Source organism: Pyrgilauda ruficollis, unplaced genomic scaffold, assembly GCF_017590135.1.
Source record: "Pyrgilauda ruficollis isolate IOZ18807 unplaced genomic scaffold, ASM1759013v1 scaffold57, whole genome shotgun sequence".
NCBI classification, from domain to species: domain Eukaryota; kingdom Metazoa; phylum Chordata; class Aves; order Passeriformes; family Passeridae; genus Pyrgilauda; species Pyrgilauda ruficollis.
The window spans coordinates 5532598-5552293 of NW_024527377.1; the positions used below are offsets into that span (position 1 = coordinate 5532598).

General features: G+C 42.7%; 1 protein-coding gene across 1 annotated transcript in view; it reads left to right on the forward strand.

Moving 5' to 3' along the window:
• The window catches only part of GALNT10 (polypeptide N-acetylgalactosaminyltransferase 10), an 81790-nt gene that overhangs the window by 24198 nt on the left and 37896 nt on the right, over positions 1 to 19696 (forward strand). The window contains exons 2-4 of the mRNA XM_041481999.1: positions 14327 to 14429; positions 15298 to 15436; positions 18495 to 18661. Coding sequence (XP_041337933.1) covers positions 14327 to 14429; positions 15298 to 15436; positions 18495 to 18661 — 409 coding nt within the window. The remainder of the gene's footprint in view (positions 1 to 14326; positions 14430 to 15297; positions 15437 to 18494; positions 18662 to 19696) is intronic.

The window sequence follows — 19696 nt, forward strand, 5'->3', positions numbered from 1 at the left end:
CACAAGGAGATGTGTTTACAGAGCATGAAATGAACATTTTTGCACAGAAGCAAATAATTGCTTACAACAGAGACTATAGTAGCAGATTTGAAGCTTGAATGATCATTAGTAAGGTCAGCTGGAGCACACATGGTGTCCATCTCCTGAGCAAAGTCATTTAGGACTTTTTAGCTGTTCTTTTGTGCTGAAAGGTTTTAAGACATTGTAATATTCATGCCATGAGCTTGTCACTTTTGATAAAAACTTGTGAGGCTGTGTTGCTACATGTGTATATGTAGTATAGTTTCTTCAAAATCATTCTTGAATGGAAAATTATTTTTTGACTTGCAGGAAGAGAGGAAGGAAGCCCATGCCCATTATCTCAGTCTTAAATTAATATTTAATAGTATTCCAGCACTGGCAGGGTTTTTAAGATTCTCTCCATGAAGTGTGTGTGAAACAGGCTGTTGTCACAAGCAAAAGGGATCTCTGTGAAAGCTTTCTGTGGTCAGGAGATGGGTCTGAAGGGCAGCAGCTCTCAGGCAGTGTTGGCTGCCCCAAAATGCTCTGGTTAATGCTCTCACTCCTCAGGTCAGAGCTCTTTCTTGGGCAGTAATGAAAAATGGTTTCCGAAGAATGGCTATTGGCAAAATTAACCAGATTGATTCTTCACTAATGATACAGATCAAGACTTGAACTTCAGTCTTCTATGGTAATAAGACCAGTTCATCATCAGTAATTGCATCTCTTTGTTCCCAGCAGCTTCTTCAGCCTCCTTACTCTCCTCCAAGGTCACTTCCTCACTCAACAGATGTGCAAGTCTGGCAGAGCATTTAAAAACCACAGAGCTTGAAGGAGATGAAGTTTTTGTTAAAGCAGTTCAGTTTGATTGCAATTCACCACGTCAGAGAATCGAGGAAGTCTGACTGATGCTAACTGTGAGTGCAGACAAACGTCAGAGCAGAGGGAGCCTCTCCTCTCTGCACACCACAGTTGGAAATGCTTAAGGCTTGGAGTGCTCCATTTTCAAGACATCTGTGCTGCTTCAGGGAGGGAAAAAATTGCCAGTGTCACAAAGGCTGTTCTGAAAACATCTTTAAAATGCTGTGTGTTACACCCATGATCTTCCCGTTGCTTTTCTGTAGGACATCATTCTCCAGAGGGCAGTGGCCCTTCTTCCTTCATTCACATTGTGCAGAACAGCATTAAACATAACCCCTTTCAGCAGAGTTATCCTTGTCTGTGCTGAAAGCCAATGAATGTGGCTCTTGAAAGGAACATCTGAGCATTGCCTGAATACTCCCAGAACAACTGTCCTTGAGTCCAGAGAACACACAAAATCTAGGATACAAGTTGTGTCTCACTCCCTGTCCCCATTAAAAGGAGGCTTTAAAATAGTTTATGCTGCTCTGTACAAGGCTGAACAGACATTCACCTTCAGAATTCCTCCAAAGAGCTGAAGTGGAGCTCCCTGTGTGAGCTGAGCAGCCAGCATTGTTTTGCCAGTGCTGTTTTTGCCGTGAGGTGTTACACCATAAATTTTCAGAGGACTCCAGAGAGATGAACACACAATGAATTAGTCAGGCCCTCTGTAACACGACCTGCTAATAGCCTGCCCTCTCTGAAACAGTCCCAGCAGTGGGAACTTAATTCTTTTTTCCTGTTTAATGAGACTTGGTAGAACAAACACCTAAGCAAATCTGAGGGTTTGTAGCTGTCATTCTCTGCTGCATCTCATGTACAACCATGCATTTTATTTCTTTATTGATTTTTTTCCCCCTAGAGGGCAGGATCCATGGAAAATCATGGGTGGAGAGGGCAGGATCCATGGAAAATCATGGGTGGAGAGGGCAGGATCCATGGATTCTTGTGGGAATGATGGAGGATCCTCATGGATGGAGAGGGTAGGATCCATGGATCCATGAGGGAATTTTGGAGAGGATAGGATCCATGGATCCTTGGGATGATGGAGAGGGCAGGATTCATGGATGGTTGTGGGAATGTTGGAGAGAGCAGGATCCACGGATCCTCATGGATCGAGAGGGCAGGATCCATGGATCCTCATGGATGGAGAGAGCACGATCCATGTGGGAATTTTGGAGAGAGCAGGATCCATGGAAAATCATGGATGGGGAGGACAGGATCCATGGATCCTAAGCAGTATTCTTTCAATATGGAGCAAGACTCATAAAAATACCAGATATAACACATTCTAGTCAAATTGGGTGCTTCTTTATTCTGGTATGAGAAGCTGCAAAAACTGTATTTCAGAGAATGTCCTGCTGTATAGCAATTTTTCTCAGTCCCATGGAGCTTCATTATAGCGAGGTCAGACTATGCCGTAGAGAAGAAAATTTATATTTTATCATAGGGCTAACTTCTATGCTCTTGTAATGACCCTGAAGGACAGTAAATGCTCTAAATAATTCAGCTTCTCTGGAATTCAGTTCTACTGTGCTATAGGAGCTAGAATAGATCTAGGAAAATAGAAAATATTGTGGTATATTTTAATGTGGTGCCTAAAGGATGCTTATGAGGATGTTTGCTGCTATAACTCTATCCAGGAAGTGGACATGTAAAATTTCAGGAATTCAGTGTTCTGAAAAGGGAAAGAGCTCCCTTAAGATCCTTGTGGTGAAATGAAACTCCTCAAAGTTGAATTGCCTCTTGGCCCAGGATGGAATATATTAATTTCTCATGTAGTTGAAAAGCCTCTTCCATAATTCCATGTGTGGTACTTCTAATTTCATGTCTTGGCCTTTTCTTTGCAGCTGTGTGGAAAAGCGTGAGGGCTATTCCTAGGGCGTGCCTTTCCTTTTCTGCCCAGTCATCTCTGCCCTCATCAGCATCCATTATTTTGCATTTTTCTGCATGTGATGTTTTTGTAAATATCTCAGGATGAAATTAGCTTTTTTCAAACAGCAGGACAGAGTTCCATACAGTCATGATGATAGAACAGCTGCTGAACAGCTGCATTAAAAAAAATCATTGAAGTCTCACATTTGTGCAGCTAATGTCTTCTTTACCCTGTGAATTGTATCCTAAATTTTTGATGCTTTTTTCTGTGGCCAGGACTGCTTTTGAATTTTAATCCCGTTCTCCAGTTAGCGACATCAGCAGATTTAACAAGCCTGTTTTCCATTCCAGTATTGAAATCGATAGATAATTTTACAGGGTCTAGAAAGATCCTGGCAAAGATTGTTTTGACACATGACCTGAATGTTTGCATCAGAATGTGTAAGTTTTGATTAGATTTGAGTGAATTACAATTTGGATATTAACAATAACAAGACACAGCATGCTCAGTTTTACATCACTGAGTGACACCTCTCTTTTCTCTCCTGTCTGCCTGGTCTGCTTGTTTCTTCCCTTTTAATCCTGACACTGCTGTAGTTAGCAGCAGTTTGTCACTTTTAAGATGACATCCAAAAGTGATTTGTCACCTTTTAGACATACACAATGTTTTGGTGTCTGCATCCCCAGCCCTGGTCTTCCTCAATTCCCCAGAAATGTTCAGCATCTTTCAGTTATTGGAAATACTATCTGCCTTCCACAGGCAGCCTGACACTGTCAACCAGCTTCTTCCCAGACCAAATTAATTTGTTTTTCCAGCCACTTATTTCCCCTATTACACCCAAACCAGGCTCAGTGGTCACTACTGGAGGGCATCTCTAGAAGGGACTTGATCCTTTCCTGGCCTTGGCTGAGCCTCACCTCGCCCCAGGGGGCAGGCGTGGACAGTTCAGTCTTGGGCTGGCATCAAGATGTGCGATATTCCCAATTCCCCGCAGCGTTTGAAAGGGATGGAGTGAAGCCTCGTGAGCAGCTTGCTTGGGAGAGGAGTATGAAACTTGGGAAGTGTGAGGAGATGATGCACACACGGTGCCCAGGAACAGGAGTGCTGCAGGGAGCTCTGCCAGCTTTCCCTGGGGAGAGGGTGCCAGACGCTCTCCCTCGCTGGGTACGTGTGCTTGGCACCTCAGCTTTTAACTGCTGAGAGGCCTCTGAACATACTCTAAATGCAAGTTATTTTTAAGGTGCTCAGCACTTGTCCATGTGATAACCTACCCTCAGTGGTTCCTGGTGGGTTCTTTAGTCCATAATTGTGTGATATGTGTTCTCTCTGTCATTTTTGCCACCCATCAGTGGTGACTTTGTCTCCTAGAAGAGGTTGATGATTGAATTTGGGATTTTTGTGCAATAACTCTGATTTTTTGAGAATTTGGGAATTTGTGCTTTTGCTGGGTGAGCAACAGTTAAATAACTCCTTGGGAAGAAGAGCCCTGTTAAATGTTTCTTTTCAGTGCTGATGTTTTCAGTTTAACATTTAACATAACACTGTCAGGAAGCATCAAGTTTGCCAGGAAGGTGGTAAGGGATTCACTTTAAAATCTTTAAATAGCTAAAAGGGAAATAGGAGTATTCTGTTGATGAAAGCCAGAAAATTGTGGTTTTGCTGCATTGCTGCTAAGAAAAAGCTGTGCTGAGAGCGATGCTGTTGGTGGGAATCAGGCAGCAAACCTGTTTTGGAGCACCACCTGAAGTAAGATCCTCATGGATGGAGAGAGCACGATCCATGTGGGAATTTTGGAGAGAGCAGGATCCATGGAAAATCATGGATGGGGAGGACAGGATCCATGGATCCTTTTGGAGCACCACCTGAAGTAATAGTAAAAGTTTATTGAAAAAAATGATTTTTTTTTCCCCCTAAACTAAAGCTGTCAGAGTGGTTGTTGATTTCACAATGTCTGCAAGGCAAGTGAGCAGTGTCAGCTCTGAAGGTACTGTCTGAAGAGTGGAAAATCAAATAGAAAAATGCTTGTGGTTCCTTTTGCTTTATTGGCATTAGCAGGAACTATTTGGTTCAAGGTGTGTGTGTGTTATGTAGGCAGGTTAATTGTTCCTGGTAGCCGGAGATAAATGGGGGAAGAGTGCACTCTGAAAATATCTGTAGACCTCTTGATGCCTTTTGGCTGAGTATTTATTGTGCCACCTGCCTTTCCAGGGACAGCTTAGGGTTAAGCTGCAGTCGTGCTCTGCTGAGCAAGGTGAGCTGGCAGAGCAGGTCTGGGGATCATTCCTGTGTTGGTGGATGCTGTTCATAGATGTTCTGCCATCCTCTGGTTTTGGGTCTGACTCTTCCACAGATGACAGTCAGATTGTGCCTCCTCTCTAATATCTGGCTAGAGATTCTTCATTAATTTTATGTGTAACTCCTAATGATGGGTCAAGGCTCAAGGAAAAAAACCTAAAATACAGATTTTTTTTTTCTTTTTTTTTCCTAGTAGCTTTCAAAATTCAAAGAAACAGTTTCTAAGCATGATATGCAGCTTGCTGTGGGAAGCACTGTGCTGACATAAAACACATTCTCAGTACCTGGCACACAACAAAGTGGCAGCTACAATTCTCATTCCAGTTTTTGAGTCATATCTGTCACGTAGGTTTTGTATGGCTTGAATATATTTTTCCATCGCGCTGAACATTGTGGGTTTTTTTACCTTTTTGGAGATTTCAGAAGAGCAGTATTAACCTTTCTGAAGCCAGTGTACTGATCTTGCTGACAAATCTTTGCCCCTCACCCGGCATCAAACCTTCCCTAATGTGCCCTTGAATTTTGTTTGAGTAAGTTTGGCAGCAGCCCAGTTTCCATGAGGAAAGGTAAATATCTGATCTACACTGTCAGCTGTTGCAGACTGCAGCAGCTCTGTCAGGCTTATGGATGCCTTATGGTGCTCTGCCTGCTTTTTTGGGCAAAATCCTGAGCATTTCTGTTTACTATTATGAACTATAACTGTTGGCAAGCTTTCAAACTGCCTCGCTCATCTTACCTCAGAAAACATGTTCTAGTGCAGTCTCGCTTGTGCCTTTATCACAAAGTGCAGAGTGTCCTGGTAGTATACTTTGCACATTGGTAAGTCACCAAAATTAAGTGTTTTTATCTTGAAATGTCTGTCTCTGTGGAAAGTACTTAGAATTCTTCTTTTGCATGTCTAGCAGCTAGATTTTGTCCTGTCCTTGCTTCAAAGATTATTGGAGCATTAGCAGCCTTATCTTTTTTTTTTTTTTTTTTTAATAATTTGATTTCTCTTTTCATACCAGTTGTGCCAGGACTTATACCAGGGTTTCCCAGGGACACAATCAGTTGAATTCCACTGAATGAAAGGCACAATTTACGATGTTTTATCGTTCAAAGAGTTATAAATGCTGTATATTTATTCCTGTAAACTGAACAAGTCAAAGTTGCAGTCACACGTTTGTCAGGTCCACCTGTGTGCAGCACCATCTGAGTTGTCATCTTGTATTGGTTGAGTGCTGGGAATTTCACCTCTGTGTAGTATTTCTGTCTTGAGGATATTCTGGATGCTCATTTTGATGTATTTTTAATGAGATTTCTGCTAATATTATACAGGGTGTGCTTCTATGCTTGTGTATAAAATATTTGGAAGTTGCGTTCATCTGAGCAGTTCTTGATTGGCTTAACATTCCTCTAATCTGATCTGGAGTTTATAGCTCGAGTACAGGGAATTCACCAAAATGATGGAATGAATAGATTTTGTGTCCTGCATTTTTACTAAATCTTAATACAGATTATTTGCCTATTTTTGCATATGCAGCATAATCTGTAAGTCTTACTGGAAAGTCAGATTTCAGAAACATTGCTCCAGAGTTTGCCCTTGTAGGAAGCCACTACACCTTGTGGGCTGTTCAGCTGAGTTAAATGGACTGTGGGTACCTGCAGACACGTGCCACGTTCTGCTTCAGATGGTCACTTCTCAAACTGATCTCCACACCAGCTTGCTCCCTCCTTCTGTGAATGTAAGGCTGTATTTAAGACAGCTTCAGCTAGCACTAGATTCTGTGGAAAGCAAAGTGCATCTCTCTGGATTTTATGCCCGTAGCTTCTGCCAGGAGCTGCAGTCCAAAACCAGCTCTTGGACGTGTGATAAAACACTAAATGTGCCCTGGTTCCTTGGGAGAGCTCATCTAGTTTTATGTTTCCAGCAGAAAAGGAAGGTGGGAGGGGTGGGAAGTCTGATCTTATTTAGAATGGCAGTTGAGATATTACTTTTGTCTGCATCTTCATTTTGTGTGTTTGTTGTCCGAGCCCCTCCTGCTGTTGTACCTCAGGCAAGGTGAGGAGAGGATTGTCTCCATCAACCAGAGGCTAGCCACAGCATGAGATACTCTTTGGGAATTTTATAGGGTGTTGCTGTATCTTAGAGCAAGGTCAAAAAAATGTTCCTATTGCTTGAGGGGAAAACAAGGTGGTTTAGCCCAGCTAAATGCCTGCAGGAGCTTATTCCACAGTGTTCAGCAGATTCCTGAGACAGGCTCAGAGTGGGAGGTGGAGCAGTTCTGTAGATGGAAAGGGCTGTAAACGTTCTAGTGAGCAGAAAAGATGAGAAAGCTGTTGTGGGCACATGAATTCTAAAACTAGGCCAGCTGGGGTTTTAACAGCTGAAAGGAAAGTCTGAGACTGAAACTGCTGTGCTATCACAAGATGTGCTTAAATTCAGGGAGGGGAACGCTGCTTGGTGCTCTGTGCTGACCTTAGAAGGTGCTGTGCCTCTGCAGGCCTGGGCTGAATTAGTCAAACAGTGAGTTCAGAACAGCAGACATCACAAAACTATAATATTATATCTAAAGGTAAGCAAAGAACAAAGTGTGAAGTGTTTGGAGAGAGAGATGACTAAGCTGGATGTTGTATCACTGTCCTCAGCTGATGTCTGCAGACTTTAATCCACTGATGATCCAGGACTTTTTGCAAGATGAATTTGTTTTTTGTGCTCAGGGATTTTCAGCAGTTGATGTTGAATAAAACTTGTTAACTGAAGGAATTTAAAGGGAGGGGGGAGTTTAATTTCAAACAAGTACTGTTCTAGCACTTGATCCAAAAAACTTACTGCATTAAAAAGCAGAGTCAGCTGAAAGCAGCAGGCTGTCCCATCCACAGAGGAGCTGGTGTTCTGCAAGAAACATATTCTTTAATAACTCTACAGCTCTCAAATGTCCCTGCACAAAAGGCTCTGCTTTGTGCCCTTCTACACTGATCCCTTCAGCTGGTTCTGGTCCAGCTGTGGTTTTGTTCTCTGACACGGGGTAAGGACTTATCCAGGAGTGCCCACAGTTATCTGGAGCTCTACTGCTGAAGGAATCAGGATATTTCCATGCTCCAAAGCCTGGCCTCCTCAAAAACAAAGCAGAAATCTGAAGCTCAGTATTACTGGTGTTACAAGTGGGAAAGAAAACGATGGCCAAGGTATAGTATTCTGCAGGAAAAATTCAGGTCTGGTTCAAACCTGTTGCTTGGATGTGAGTCCCAACAAGCTATGAAGATGAACTTGGCTTTTTTGTCTTTGAAAGCACTTAAAAATTCTGCATGATGGGATACCATTTAGTCCTGCATTGCCTTATAATAGTTCCTGAAATGTTGAAGGTATGAATTATGTTAATGTACCTTTTAAATTTTTTATGGACTGAAATAGCTTCAAAAATTAACCTTTTGAAAACACTTGGGTAGATCGCACAACAGGCTTTTAGCAGCCTTTTTTCCAGTAGTGTGCTGACTCCTGTTCCAGTAAACGAGGAGCTGTGATTGACTGAGGTTATGATCAGCTTCCTGACCCAGGAGCAGCCTCCACCTGATGTTGGTGATATTTTTATTTTTCATTAGCTCATCTGAAAGTCTCAGCTGTTTTCCTGCCAGTAAAAAGGATGGAGTCTGTTTGTGCTGCGTGAGTGCTGTACCAGTTTGTTGTTCAACACTTGCTGATGGAGCTCTGACAAATCAAAAAAAGAATTTAATTTCTTCATGGTGCAATAACACTTGCTATCTATTTATTTATGAAAGAGTTACTTACTTTTGGCATGGATGGCCCCACGATCATTAAAACCTGAGTTTGCTGCAGTGAGAGGGAGGATTCCTCCTGTTTTCTGCTAGATCTGGCTTCCCTCTCGTTTTGCTTCCTGAAACACCTCAGGTACTGCAGGTTTTGGAAGAATGGAAAGAATCTGTCTGTAGATGTTTTCTCTTTCTGCTCTGCCATGTCACAGAATGTGACAGCTGGGTTGTTCTCAGGTGTGTGCTCTTGAGTGTTCCACTGAGTTCACCTCAGGTTGTGAGTTCCTTTAATAAATAGAGGAATGGTTCTTATTTGCTGCTTTCCCTTTCCCTCTTATTTTTCTTGAATTATTTTGGCATCTTCAACATCATCTTGGAGGATGTAAGTGCAAGACAGACTTGCTGAGGTGCTGGGATAAATGAAGAGGTCTGGGGTGAAGCAGATGCCCTGTTTGACACTGTCTCCAAAAATCATGGGTCTGATTATAGCTCCTTGGTTTGAAAGAAAATAACAAATCAGCAAAACAAATGTTTGAAGAGGGTTTGAGATCTTTACAGTATTATGGTGAACAGAAATGCTTCAGCAAATCTCTTTTCCTCATGTGTAGAAAACTCTTGGCTTATGTCTCGATCCGCACTTCTTTTCTTTTTTTATTTTGGCTGCAGCCAGGCACACTAAATAGTGATTAAAGAAAAAATTAAAATTCTGTTTTTGTGCATTTGGCGTTTGAACGCTGATCAATTGCTTTGGCTGCGTGTTAAGTAACAGTGTGGTAGACAACAGAAGGGGCTTATTTACAGCAATCTGTCTAAATCCATTTTCAATGTATTGCTTAATATGCCTTTCTACTTTAGTTCATTTTCAGTTTTTAAAAAATGAAAGCTGGAAACAGGCAGGAGAACAGTTTAAGATATTGCTGGAGAAGTAATCACTCCTTAGTGGTAAACAATTTTCAGTTTTTAAGGGAAGGAAAATGTGCTTGAGCTGAAATAGAACTTATGGGCTTGTTGGAGGAGTTACTGGATGGAATTCAGTGGTTGGTGCACTTACATAGCCTGACTGGATGATCATAATGAAACCTTCACACTTTAAAATCTGCTGTTTATGTGATGTTTACAATTGACCATTTAAAAAAAAAAACCAATATTTTTGCAAAATGGGAAGCTAACACAGAGCAGAAGTGAAAATTGCTGACCTCTTTTATAGGGATAGAAATCCACGTCCATAATGTGAATTTACCCTAACCATACAGAATTGACAGCTCCAATGTTCAAACAATGGTCACTGCATTCCACAGGTAAAATGCACATAAGGGGGGGATGTGGTGGAGGGTTTTGACAAAAATGTTCTACCTCCTGCTATGCAGTTAGAGTTAATGAGAAATTAGGATGAGAGTGTAAATTGAGATGAAATACAGCATTGCATGTATGACATAACTCCCCATAAATGAGATGCTTGTTTAAGAGTTAAAGCAAAAATCAGTCCTAGGAAACTTGCTGTGTTTTGCAGATTGCTCTGATATCACAGTCTAGAGCATTTGTTGAAGAAGTATCATCAAGTTATGTAATTTGCATAATTGAGTCAAATCCCATGCAGCATCCCTGAAGGAAACCACTAAAAAAAGCAACATTCTGGTCCCTGTATGCTGTGTCTGGATTTCTAGAGCCTCAGACATCTTTTACAAAGAGGGGGGGTGGGGGGGAAGCAAGAAAGAAGGAAAAGAACTTCCAAAATCACATCAATGTCAGCAACCTGCCCATTTTCCCAGTGAGAGGGACTTTGAGGACATTTGGGCACATCCTCCCTCTGCCCGTGGTGGCATCGTGCCTGTAACTTGACACACGGCTCTGATGATAGTGATGGCATGAGATAACTGCAGTCAAGGAAGGGGAAGGCAAATGTTTTATAGTTCACACAGACTTTTTTTGGTGGTCTGCTGAAATTAAGTTGGTGTTGAAAGTGTGGTTTTTAACCAGAAATACGATGCTGATCCGGCTGCTGCAGCTACACCTTCCCTCCAGGGCTGTGTGCACGGTGAGGGCTGGCAAGGTCACCGAGGCAAAGACACTGATATTCCTTTTCTAGCACTGCAAGTCACTTCAAAATTAGTGTTTAGACACTGTTGACAGAACTTGTCAGTGACTCACAGCAGACTTTTCAGTTATGGTGTTTTAACAGTGACCTGCAGAACCAGTTTAAGCATTGTATGTTTGCTTGCAAGGGATACAGTAAGAAATATTCTAACCTCTTAACATTTACTCAAGCTGAATTAAATGTAATGGAGGACTCCAGTGTTGGATGAACTAAGGTAACTTCTCTGCCAAAGACCAAAAAAAGCTGCAGAATGCAGCATGTCTGCCATGACCTGGAACTGTGTCTGCCCTTCAGGATTCTAAAAGCCACTTGGAGGTTTATGTTGATCCAGCAGAGGTTCATGTTGTGTTTTTCCTGTGTGAATAAGACAGGTTGGTGTTAGCTGTACAGGGCAGAAGCACCATGAGCAATGCAGGCAGAGGGGCTGATAATGACTCACCCTGCACAGTCCTCATTTCATTTTGTCAGTGCCAACATGAAGAAGTGTTGATCCTTGTAAGTCTCCAGAGTGAGAGCTGTGCAGAGCCTGTTCCCAGCACTTCAGGATCAATAACTCTCACTCTGTGCACCTCTGAAGTCCCACACTGCAGTTCAGAGAGGTCTGAATAACTGATGTGTGTGCTTCATAGTTTTCCCTCATGCTTAAAGTGTACAAATTACTGACATGTGTGGCCCTGACAGGGTTAGCTTAACCCAGCACACAGATGCTTTTGTGTGTAAATTTTTCTCTGACTGAGAGAAATAGATCTATGTGCTTGACTTTCTACCGTCCGTCTGCCTGGTTGGTGCAGTGGGTAATGCAGTGGCAGTCTCTGATTTTTTTTTTTTCTGTTTTTGTTTTCCTTTATTTTAACAGTCCTGGAGGATGGTGTGCTGCTGCCTGCTTTCCCTCTATCTCAGGGTTTAAATTGCTTGCATTAGGTTGTTGCTTGCTCTGAGGATGTTTACATGCACGTTGCTGACCCTTCTGAAGAATGGCTTGAAGCTGTGCAGAAAATTTACTTCCCTGTGCACGTTATCCTACACTGAGCACACAAACACAAGGATCAGTCCAGCCCAGAGCCTGGGGCTGCACACAGGCTGCAAGTGCTTTTTAATGGCTTTTAGGCTGCTGCTGTGGTGGGACAGCTCTGTAATGGTGAGAGATGCTCCTCCAGAACCAGCCCAGTGCTGTGGCCTCCCTCAGAGGGTTCTGGAGATGTTGGTGTGAATCCTTTGGAGTGTATTTCCAACTTCTCTCCCGGGAGCTGTTGTGGAGGACAGCTCCAGATCCATCCCATGTGCATTTCAGTGTGTTTCAGAAGGAATGTGTCGTGGTTGTGTCCCAGCTGGCAGCTCACCCCCGCCGTGGGGTGGGGATGAGAACTGGCAGAGTTAGAAGTGAGAAAACTCATGGGTTGAGATAAAGAGTTGAAAAAGTAAAGCAAAAACCCCCACAAAGCAAAACAAACCAGGGAATCCATTCCCCACTTACCACGGGCTGGCAGGTGTTCAGCCTTCCCCAGGAAAGCAGGGAAGATAAATGTAATCACTCCAAAAAACCCTGCTTCCCCCCTCCTTCCCCCAGCTTTATGTACTGACACCACATGGTCTGGGATGTCCCTGGGGTCAGCTGTCCTGGCTGTGTCCCCTCCCAACTTCCCATGCACTGCCACCTTCCTCTCGGAGGGCAAAGTAAAAAAACCTTGATTCTGGGTAAGCCCTGCCCAGCAGCAACAAAAACATCCCTGTTTTATCAACACTTCCCAGCACAAAGCCAAGTCACAGCCCGACACCAGCTCCTGTGCAGAAAATTAACTCTACCCAGCCAAAAGCAGCACACAGAGCATCCCCATGGGTACTGCAGCAATGGACTGGTGTTTTCCATGGATGTGTTCAGAGAGAAGGGAGGTGTCTCTGCAGTTCTAGTTTTAAGTTGCCTAAGTCCCAGAAAGAGATGAGATTTAAGCACTCTTAGCAATGCTCTGTTAGACAGATTGGATGTCTGTTTGCTGGTGGGTCTGAGTTTTCCTCTTTTTCTCCAGGTTGCCGCAATTCCCTGCTCACTTTGTACGGGTTTGACTTGGGGTGCTGGGCTCCCACAAGTGCAGTGGGTGTTGTGATGTTCAGAGTTGCACTGTGTATTCTTCCTTCTGGATCCAGTCCCTGGACACTCTGGCCATGCTCTCCACTGCAGTGGTGGGTGGGGTTTTCACAGCAACTGCTTTTAAGGGCTTTTCACATGTTTAATCCCAGCAGATGGCAGGAGGGACAGTGGCATTGTCAGTGATTCTCCTGGTGTGTGCATTCAGTCCAGAACACTATAAACAAGAGACAAAAGAGACCTAACATACAGAGATTTCAGACCTGCCAGTTGTTCCTGTGCCCGTTATACTTGTGCAGAAGGCTAGTGCTCAGAAAGTTGGCAAAACTCTCCTGGCAAGGAGATGCTCTGGCCTGTGAGAGCTTTCCAGGACTTTTCCTGGCAGAGGAGGAGACTGGTCAGTGAGCTGGCCTGACAAAGAATTGTTCTTGCAAAACAGAGGCAAAAATTTTACAGGATGGCAGTGTGCTCTAGTGTGGGTTATTTAGTAGGAATGATTAGGAGGGGTGGCATTATCACCAGTCAGGAATTCACAGAAGAACAGTGGTGTTTAATGGGACAGCTGGAAAACCACAAGGCAGGTTAAGCAAATCAATTTGATACTTATGTTTGGCGAGTTGAGGTGAGCCCTTGCATGACAGGAGTGTGTGGTTTTTCACCAGCTCAGCTGCTCTGGGGCTGCACTTGCCTTCCCCTGCATGATGTGACTCAATAAGGCTTTTGCAGTGCCTCTCATGACTCCTCTTCCCTTCAGCAAATGTGAGAATCCATCCTGTGCAGTCAGAGGTGAGCTGGAGATGTTGGATTACTGGGGATCTTCGTTTGCTGACTTGTTTTCAAAGCACCCGTGGCTTGAATTTCAGGAACAACATAATGAAATAGAATCTCTAATTAGGTTCAGCAGCAAGAGTCTTAATAAATGACCTTTTAAATCTTATTTTGATTTTATTCAGGTGTGGTAGCGTCTCATTAATAATGATCCTGCAATAGGTCTCCTAGTACATCCTATTTAATTAACAAAAAGGCTGTAAGATGTATTGGATGTTCTCAAAATGAAAATGGGAGTTTTTAATAGATTCTCTGATTAAGAAATAATGTTCTGCATATGTGATGGTGCCTGGAAAAATATCACTTAACAGACACAGATAAAGTTCTGAGACAAGCAAAACTCACTTCCTCCCTCACCCCTTTCAGGCTAAAAGCCACTTGCTTGTGATGATCTTACCTTAAGGGAGATGTTTAATTTCCTCTTACAGGAAGGGGAGGCTGCTGAGGAAAGGTTTCATTTGTTGTGTATTTATTATATATCCAATTCTTTGTTTAAAAGGCACCATACGTGAGGCAAAAGAAAGACCTTTACTTTGCTGATGGACAGAGGAAAAAGGACTGGCATAACAAAGAAGCTATAAGGAGGGACTCTGAGCGTGTAGGTATGTAAGATTGCTATTAAAATGCTTTAATACAGATTGTAGCTTTGATTTTTTTTTTTTTTGGTAGGCTGAGTGTAGAACAACACGTTCAGCTTTAGGGTCAAGGTGATGTTCTTGACATGATGCATCATTAAAGCCAATTCGTCTGTTAATCTTTTAACTGTGTTAATCCCAGTTAAATTCCTTTTTCCTCAACTCCACAATAACTATTTTGAGGTGCAAATGTAACACTTAAATCTTCGTGGCTTTATGACAGGTGAAAAATTTATTTTTAAAAAATTTACCCCCCTCCCTCAAAAAAGTGTGTGTGTACCTCTCCCAAAAATGGGAAATTGAGAGAGGAAGAATAAGAAAAACGTTCTGGACTGTAACATTCATGCAAGTCCATTCCATAATTCTGGGGTTTGTCTTGCATTGCAAATAAGGCCCATTTTGCATGCCACAGCTTTACACTGATGTGCTTGCAAGGGCTCTGCCCCTCACTGCAGGAGCACAAATCCATCTGTGCTGAGAATTCCAACAGTGCTGAGATAGTCAAACCACATGGATTCTTCCCACTGTGAAACAAAAGGCATTCTGTAGGTCTTCCACAGCATTTCCAAAACCCCTTCATCTGTTTCTGGTGTAAGGAGGAAGACTTTTACCTTGGATTTGAACAGCTGAGTGGTTTGTAGCAAAACTGCTTATCAGATAAAATTGTTAAATTGACGTGGTTGACCTGGTGCTAAATGACACAGAGCACAAAACTCATAAAGTAATGTTCAAAGGACTATAAGATGCTCTTTTTTTCTGCTATATGGATTAGTTTCTGGCCCGTTAAGCGCTAATTAGCAGCAATGATCTGTATTTACTTTCTGTCTATCCACAGGAAATGGAGAACAGGGAAAACCTTACCCAATGACTGATGCAGAACGAGTGGACCAGGCATACAGGGAAAATGGCTTTAATATCTTTGTGAGTGATAAAATTTCTCTGAATCGTTCCCTTCCAGACATCAGGCATCCAAAGTGAGTATACAGTTTGCATTTCTAGGAGTGAAGCTTTGCAAGCCCTAAATTACCACCTCTGCAGGAATGTGTTCTTTTTTATTATGGACTCTTGTACCTTTGTTCATAAAATCCAATCTTTGTACAGCTGGCTCCTGGTATTTCCTTAATAAAGGACAGTGTACAGTAATTTTAGTGGGAAATAGAAGAGATCAAATTCTGGGGGAAAAATAGTTTTTTGATTTCAAATGACTTAAAATTACCACAAACTTGCAACCCTGCTCAGAAGAAATCTTTAATGTAACCCAGAGATTCCACTTATGTTGGCCACTAGCTGGAAATGACCATGGAATACTCAGGAGCAGAAAAAGATGTGAGTAGCTTCACTCAGCTATGTATGAAGAGTTTTACCAGGTTTATGGATTATTTTTGTGGACATCTTCCTCATAAAAGCAGCCACATCAGGATTTACAAGTAGAAATGAGTTCCAATTGAATACTGACTGTAGGAGTCATCTGGTTTTGGACATTATGCTGTAGGATGATGTTGAACTGGATTTTGGTCAAGCCAGAAGTTTTTCTCTTGAAAAAGTGCATCAGTTAGGACTTAGTCCTTGTTTATACAAAGCTGAGAGGTTTTTAAATACTGTTTGTGAGGTTCTTAATCTGAAAGCATTGTTAGATATATGAATCTAACATTCTTTTTTGTAAAGCTGTATTTATCACATTTTAGTAAATCTGAATTCAACATCTACTTTATTCACAAGATACAAGTTCCAGAAGTCAGGTTTTATAATTTGTTGACTGCACAATTGATATATTACCTCTTCAACTGTCACACCAAACTAATCAAATACACTGGCTTGACATCCCTCTCAATATGAACACATAAAAAAGTAGTGAGTGTAGCTCCATAAATATTTTAGGCTTGCAGCTGAAATGTTTAAACATAGTGATAAATCAGGTAACTGAAGATGTTTGTGGAGCAGCCCATGCTCAAGTTTTAGGAAATACAGTTTGAGTTTGCTAATCTAAATTCTACCTGGCCTCCATTTACAGGGTCTGCCTTGGGCTCTGGGAACTTAAACATCACATAATATCAGTATTTTGTTATCTGTGGGTTTAATGTGTTACCTCACATGCTCCAGTGTTTCCTGAAATTGCTAACTCAGTGTTGCTAATTCTGCTATTTAAACTTTTGTGAAATATGAAACTTCTAACTCCAGTTCCAGATAAAATTAATAAGTGAAGTGTAATAAGTGAAGGGACACCAGTGACTTTAAGCTGTGATTAATGGTGCTGCTACAGTGGTTTGCTTGTTGCTTGACAAATCCTTTCCCCCAGCAGAGCAAACTGTGGCTGTGGGGGCCTCAAGGAGTGGATAAACAGCATGTGCTCAGTGGGTGCTGGGATTAGCTGGGCAGGGAGCAGGTTACCCATAGTGGGATGTGCAGGGAAGGAATTCACGACTGGAAGGATCTTCTGTGCATTCTCTGTGCCCATTAAAAAAGATGTACATGAAATTGTATGGTTTGTGTTACTGGAGAGGTTGAGGAGGGCAGTTTATAACAAAGTTAGGCTGAGACCAAGCCATAAAGTTATAAGTCCATAAAGAGTATTCCAGAAAGAATGGAGTTTTGTTTTAGAGCTTGTTATATGCAGTGAGGAGAAGGTGTGCTGGGGAAAAATGCATCATCTGCCTTGCCCTAAGCTTTGGGGTTACAGCTGGGCTTCTCCCCAACAGCTGATGTGTGAGATGGTTTGTGTGGACTTTAATACACCAAACAGTGTGTCACCTCTGCTTTCTGTTAATTGTGGGACTCAGGGAGCTGGGGGCACAGCATGTATTGGATCTGCCTGGTGCACACATACAATTGTTTGTTTCAACAGTCATGTCTTCCCCTGATAACAGTTTCTTTAAGCTCCTCTAGGGTTTTTAATATTAAATACTAATTTTGCAGGTCTTGTAAAGCAATTGTAGATACAGTAGCTGGAGGGAAGCAATTTCTCTCCATGCTTAATGGTTAAACTTAATAGCTAAAGTTTTCCACTTGTTAAAGTGAGTCAGAAAATGAGGATTCCAGTTTAAGAAGAGTTAGAAACAATTCAAGGGCTCTTGGTTCATATTGGAACAGAACTGTAGCTAGTAGCTGTTGGAAGAAGGTTAGGGTGGCAGTGCCAAGGGCTGGATGAAAGCAGTCCCTGCAGCTTCACTTTGCATCTTGCATCTGTGCATTGCAGCCACAGCCTGCAGGCTCTTGGCAGCACCCCAGGACAATTCATTACACCCAGAATAAGTTACTGTCCTCTCACACAGGCACCCGAGTAACTTCCTGTAGGCACAGATGCATTGAGCTGGTATAACATAGGTACATCCTTCTCTGTGCCCTGGGAAAGGTACCAGGAAAAAGCTGCCACTGCCAGAGCTGCTTTCATTCCTGTCTGCCCTTCCGGGGGCCAGGGCAGGGAATTACTCCTGTGTGCATGGAATTGTGCACAGAGTGACAGCCTCCCAGGGAACTGGCAGGGCACAGCCTGCACTGCAGCCTGGGGGCTGTGCAAGGGACAGCGTGGGACCTCCCTGCCCTGCTCCTGGGCACAGGGCAGCTTGTCCTGCTGGCACTGTCATGGTACCCTCCACACGCCTCCATTCACACAGCACACACTGGTTTGTTCTGGACACAGGGGGCTCCAGGGATGGAATAGATTTTTGACCCCTACTAAATGTGATTTTAACTACATTGGGTCACTGTGTGGCCTTAGAAGTTACCTGTTTAACCAGGTGTAAAGTCCAATAATGGCCACACCTGCAGGAAAGTAAACACAAAGTGTTTACTTCATACTGCAGAATTTTATTTATGAAACTACCTTGAAACCAACCCTACAAAGGCAAGAATTTGCCTATTTCAAATTCAAGAAAATTAATGCCTTCTGCATTATTTTGAGGAGTAAATAAGTTTACTAAATTTACTAAGTTGCTTGCTGGTAATTAATACAGGAGTGCTGGTTTGTTTTGGGTGTTTATTGGTGTGGCTGGTGTGTTCTGGCAGCACCTTTTGACTTGCTCTGTCTGTGTCCAGCTGCAAGAACAAGCTGTACCTGGAGAAGCTGCCGAACACCAGCGTGATAATCCCGTTCCACAACGAGGGCTGGTCCTCCCTGCTGCGGACGGTGCACAGCGTCCTGAACCGCTCCCCGCCCGAGCTGGTGGCAGAGATCGTGCTGGTGGATGACTTCAGTGACAGAGGTAGCATGGTTTCTGTGTGACATCCCCACCAGCCTTCCCTGCCTGAGGGATCACTGCACTTGCAGATATGTGTATGATGACCTGAGGGTTTTTATTTGCCAGCAGCAGAGCTCAAGGCAGTCTTGCTCTGGTGCATTTGAAAGCAGAAAATTCATGTTCCATATTCAAGGTGTGCTGGTTTAGCTGCTGCTGACATGGACTGTCCCGTGTTCTGGGCAATATGAAAAGCCAAGGAAGCTGGTTTTAATATTCAGATAAGGGCCTGTGTAGCCCTTAATGTAAAATGTTAAATGTTGACTCTTGAAATAACAAAAAAAAAAAAAAAAAAAAAAAAAGCCAAGAAATGGGAATAGCTCTCTCCTTACATTCTACTTTTTTTTTTCTTTTTTTCTTTCTTGATGCAGGACATGTAAAAGAATTCTTGATAAAAGGTTTCCATCTGGGACTGCCTATGATTTGGCTTGCATTTCTCATGAATTTTGTGCTCCTGAAAAGTAAATGTGCTGCATCCAAACCTTTTCTCTCCCTTGCTGGGAACTTCCCTCAATATTCTGTACTGCACTGCCTGGAGTAGTCACTTTGGGTTGGGATGAAGTGCTGTCTGCAGAGGTGTGGAGTCACTGGCACCACACATCACCATGAATGGAACAGTCACTTGCCATTGCAGCAGCAATGTGTGCATGTAGTTGCTGAGATCTTTTTCTCTGAGCCATTTAAATGGTGCCTGATGCAAATTAAGCTGCACTTTGCTGTGTGTTTTGCACCCTTGCTGTGGTGGAAAAGGCAAGTGAAGGAGGAATCAATACCTCTGTCATGTAGGCATTGCATAGGTGGACAAATCCCATGGGAAGTCCTCTGACTGGTGTTGAAGAGGGCACGGTGACTTTGAGGGGCTATGGTCACATCTAGAAACTCTGTTTTCTCCTTTAAAGTTACTATTTAGCTTTACGAGCTGCAGAGTTCGAGCCACTGATATTACTCAAGTGAGGCAAAAGAGCTTTCTGTACAGATCCTAAAGGATACATCTCCAGAAAC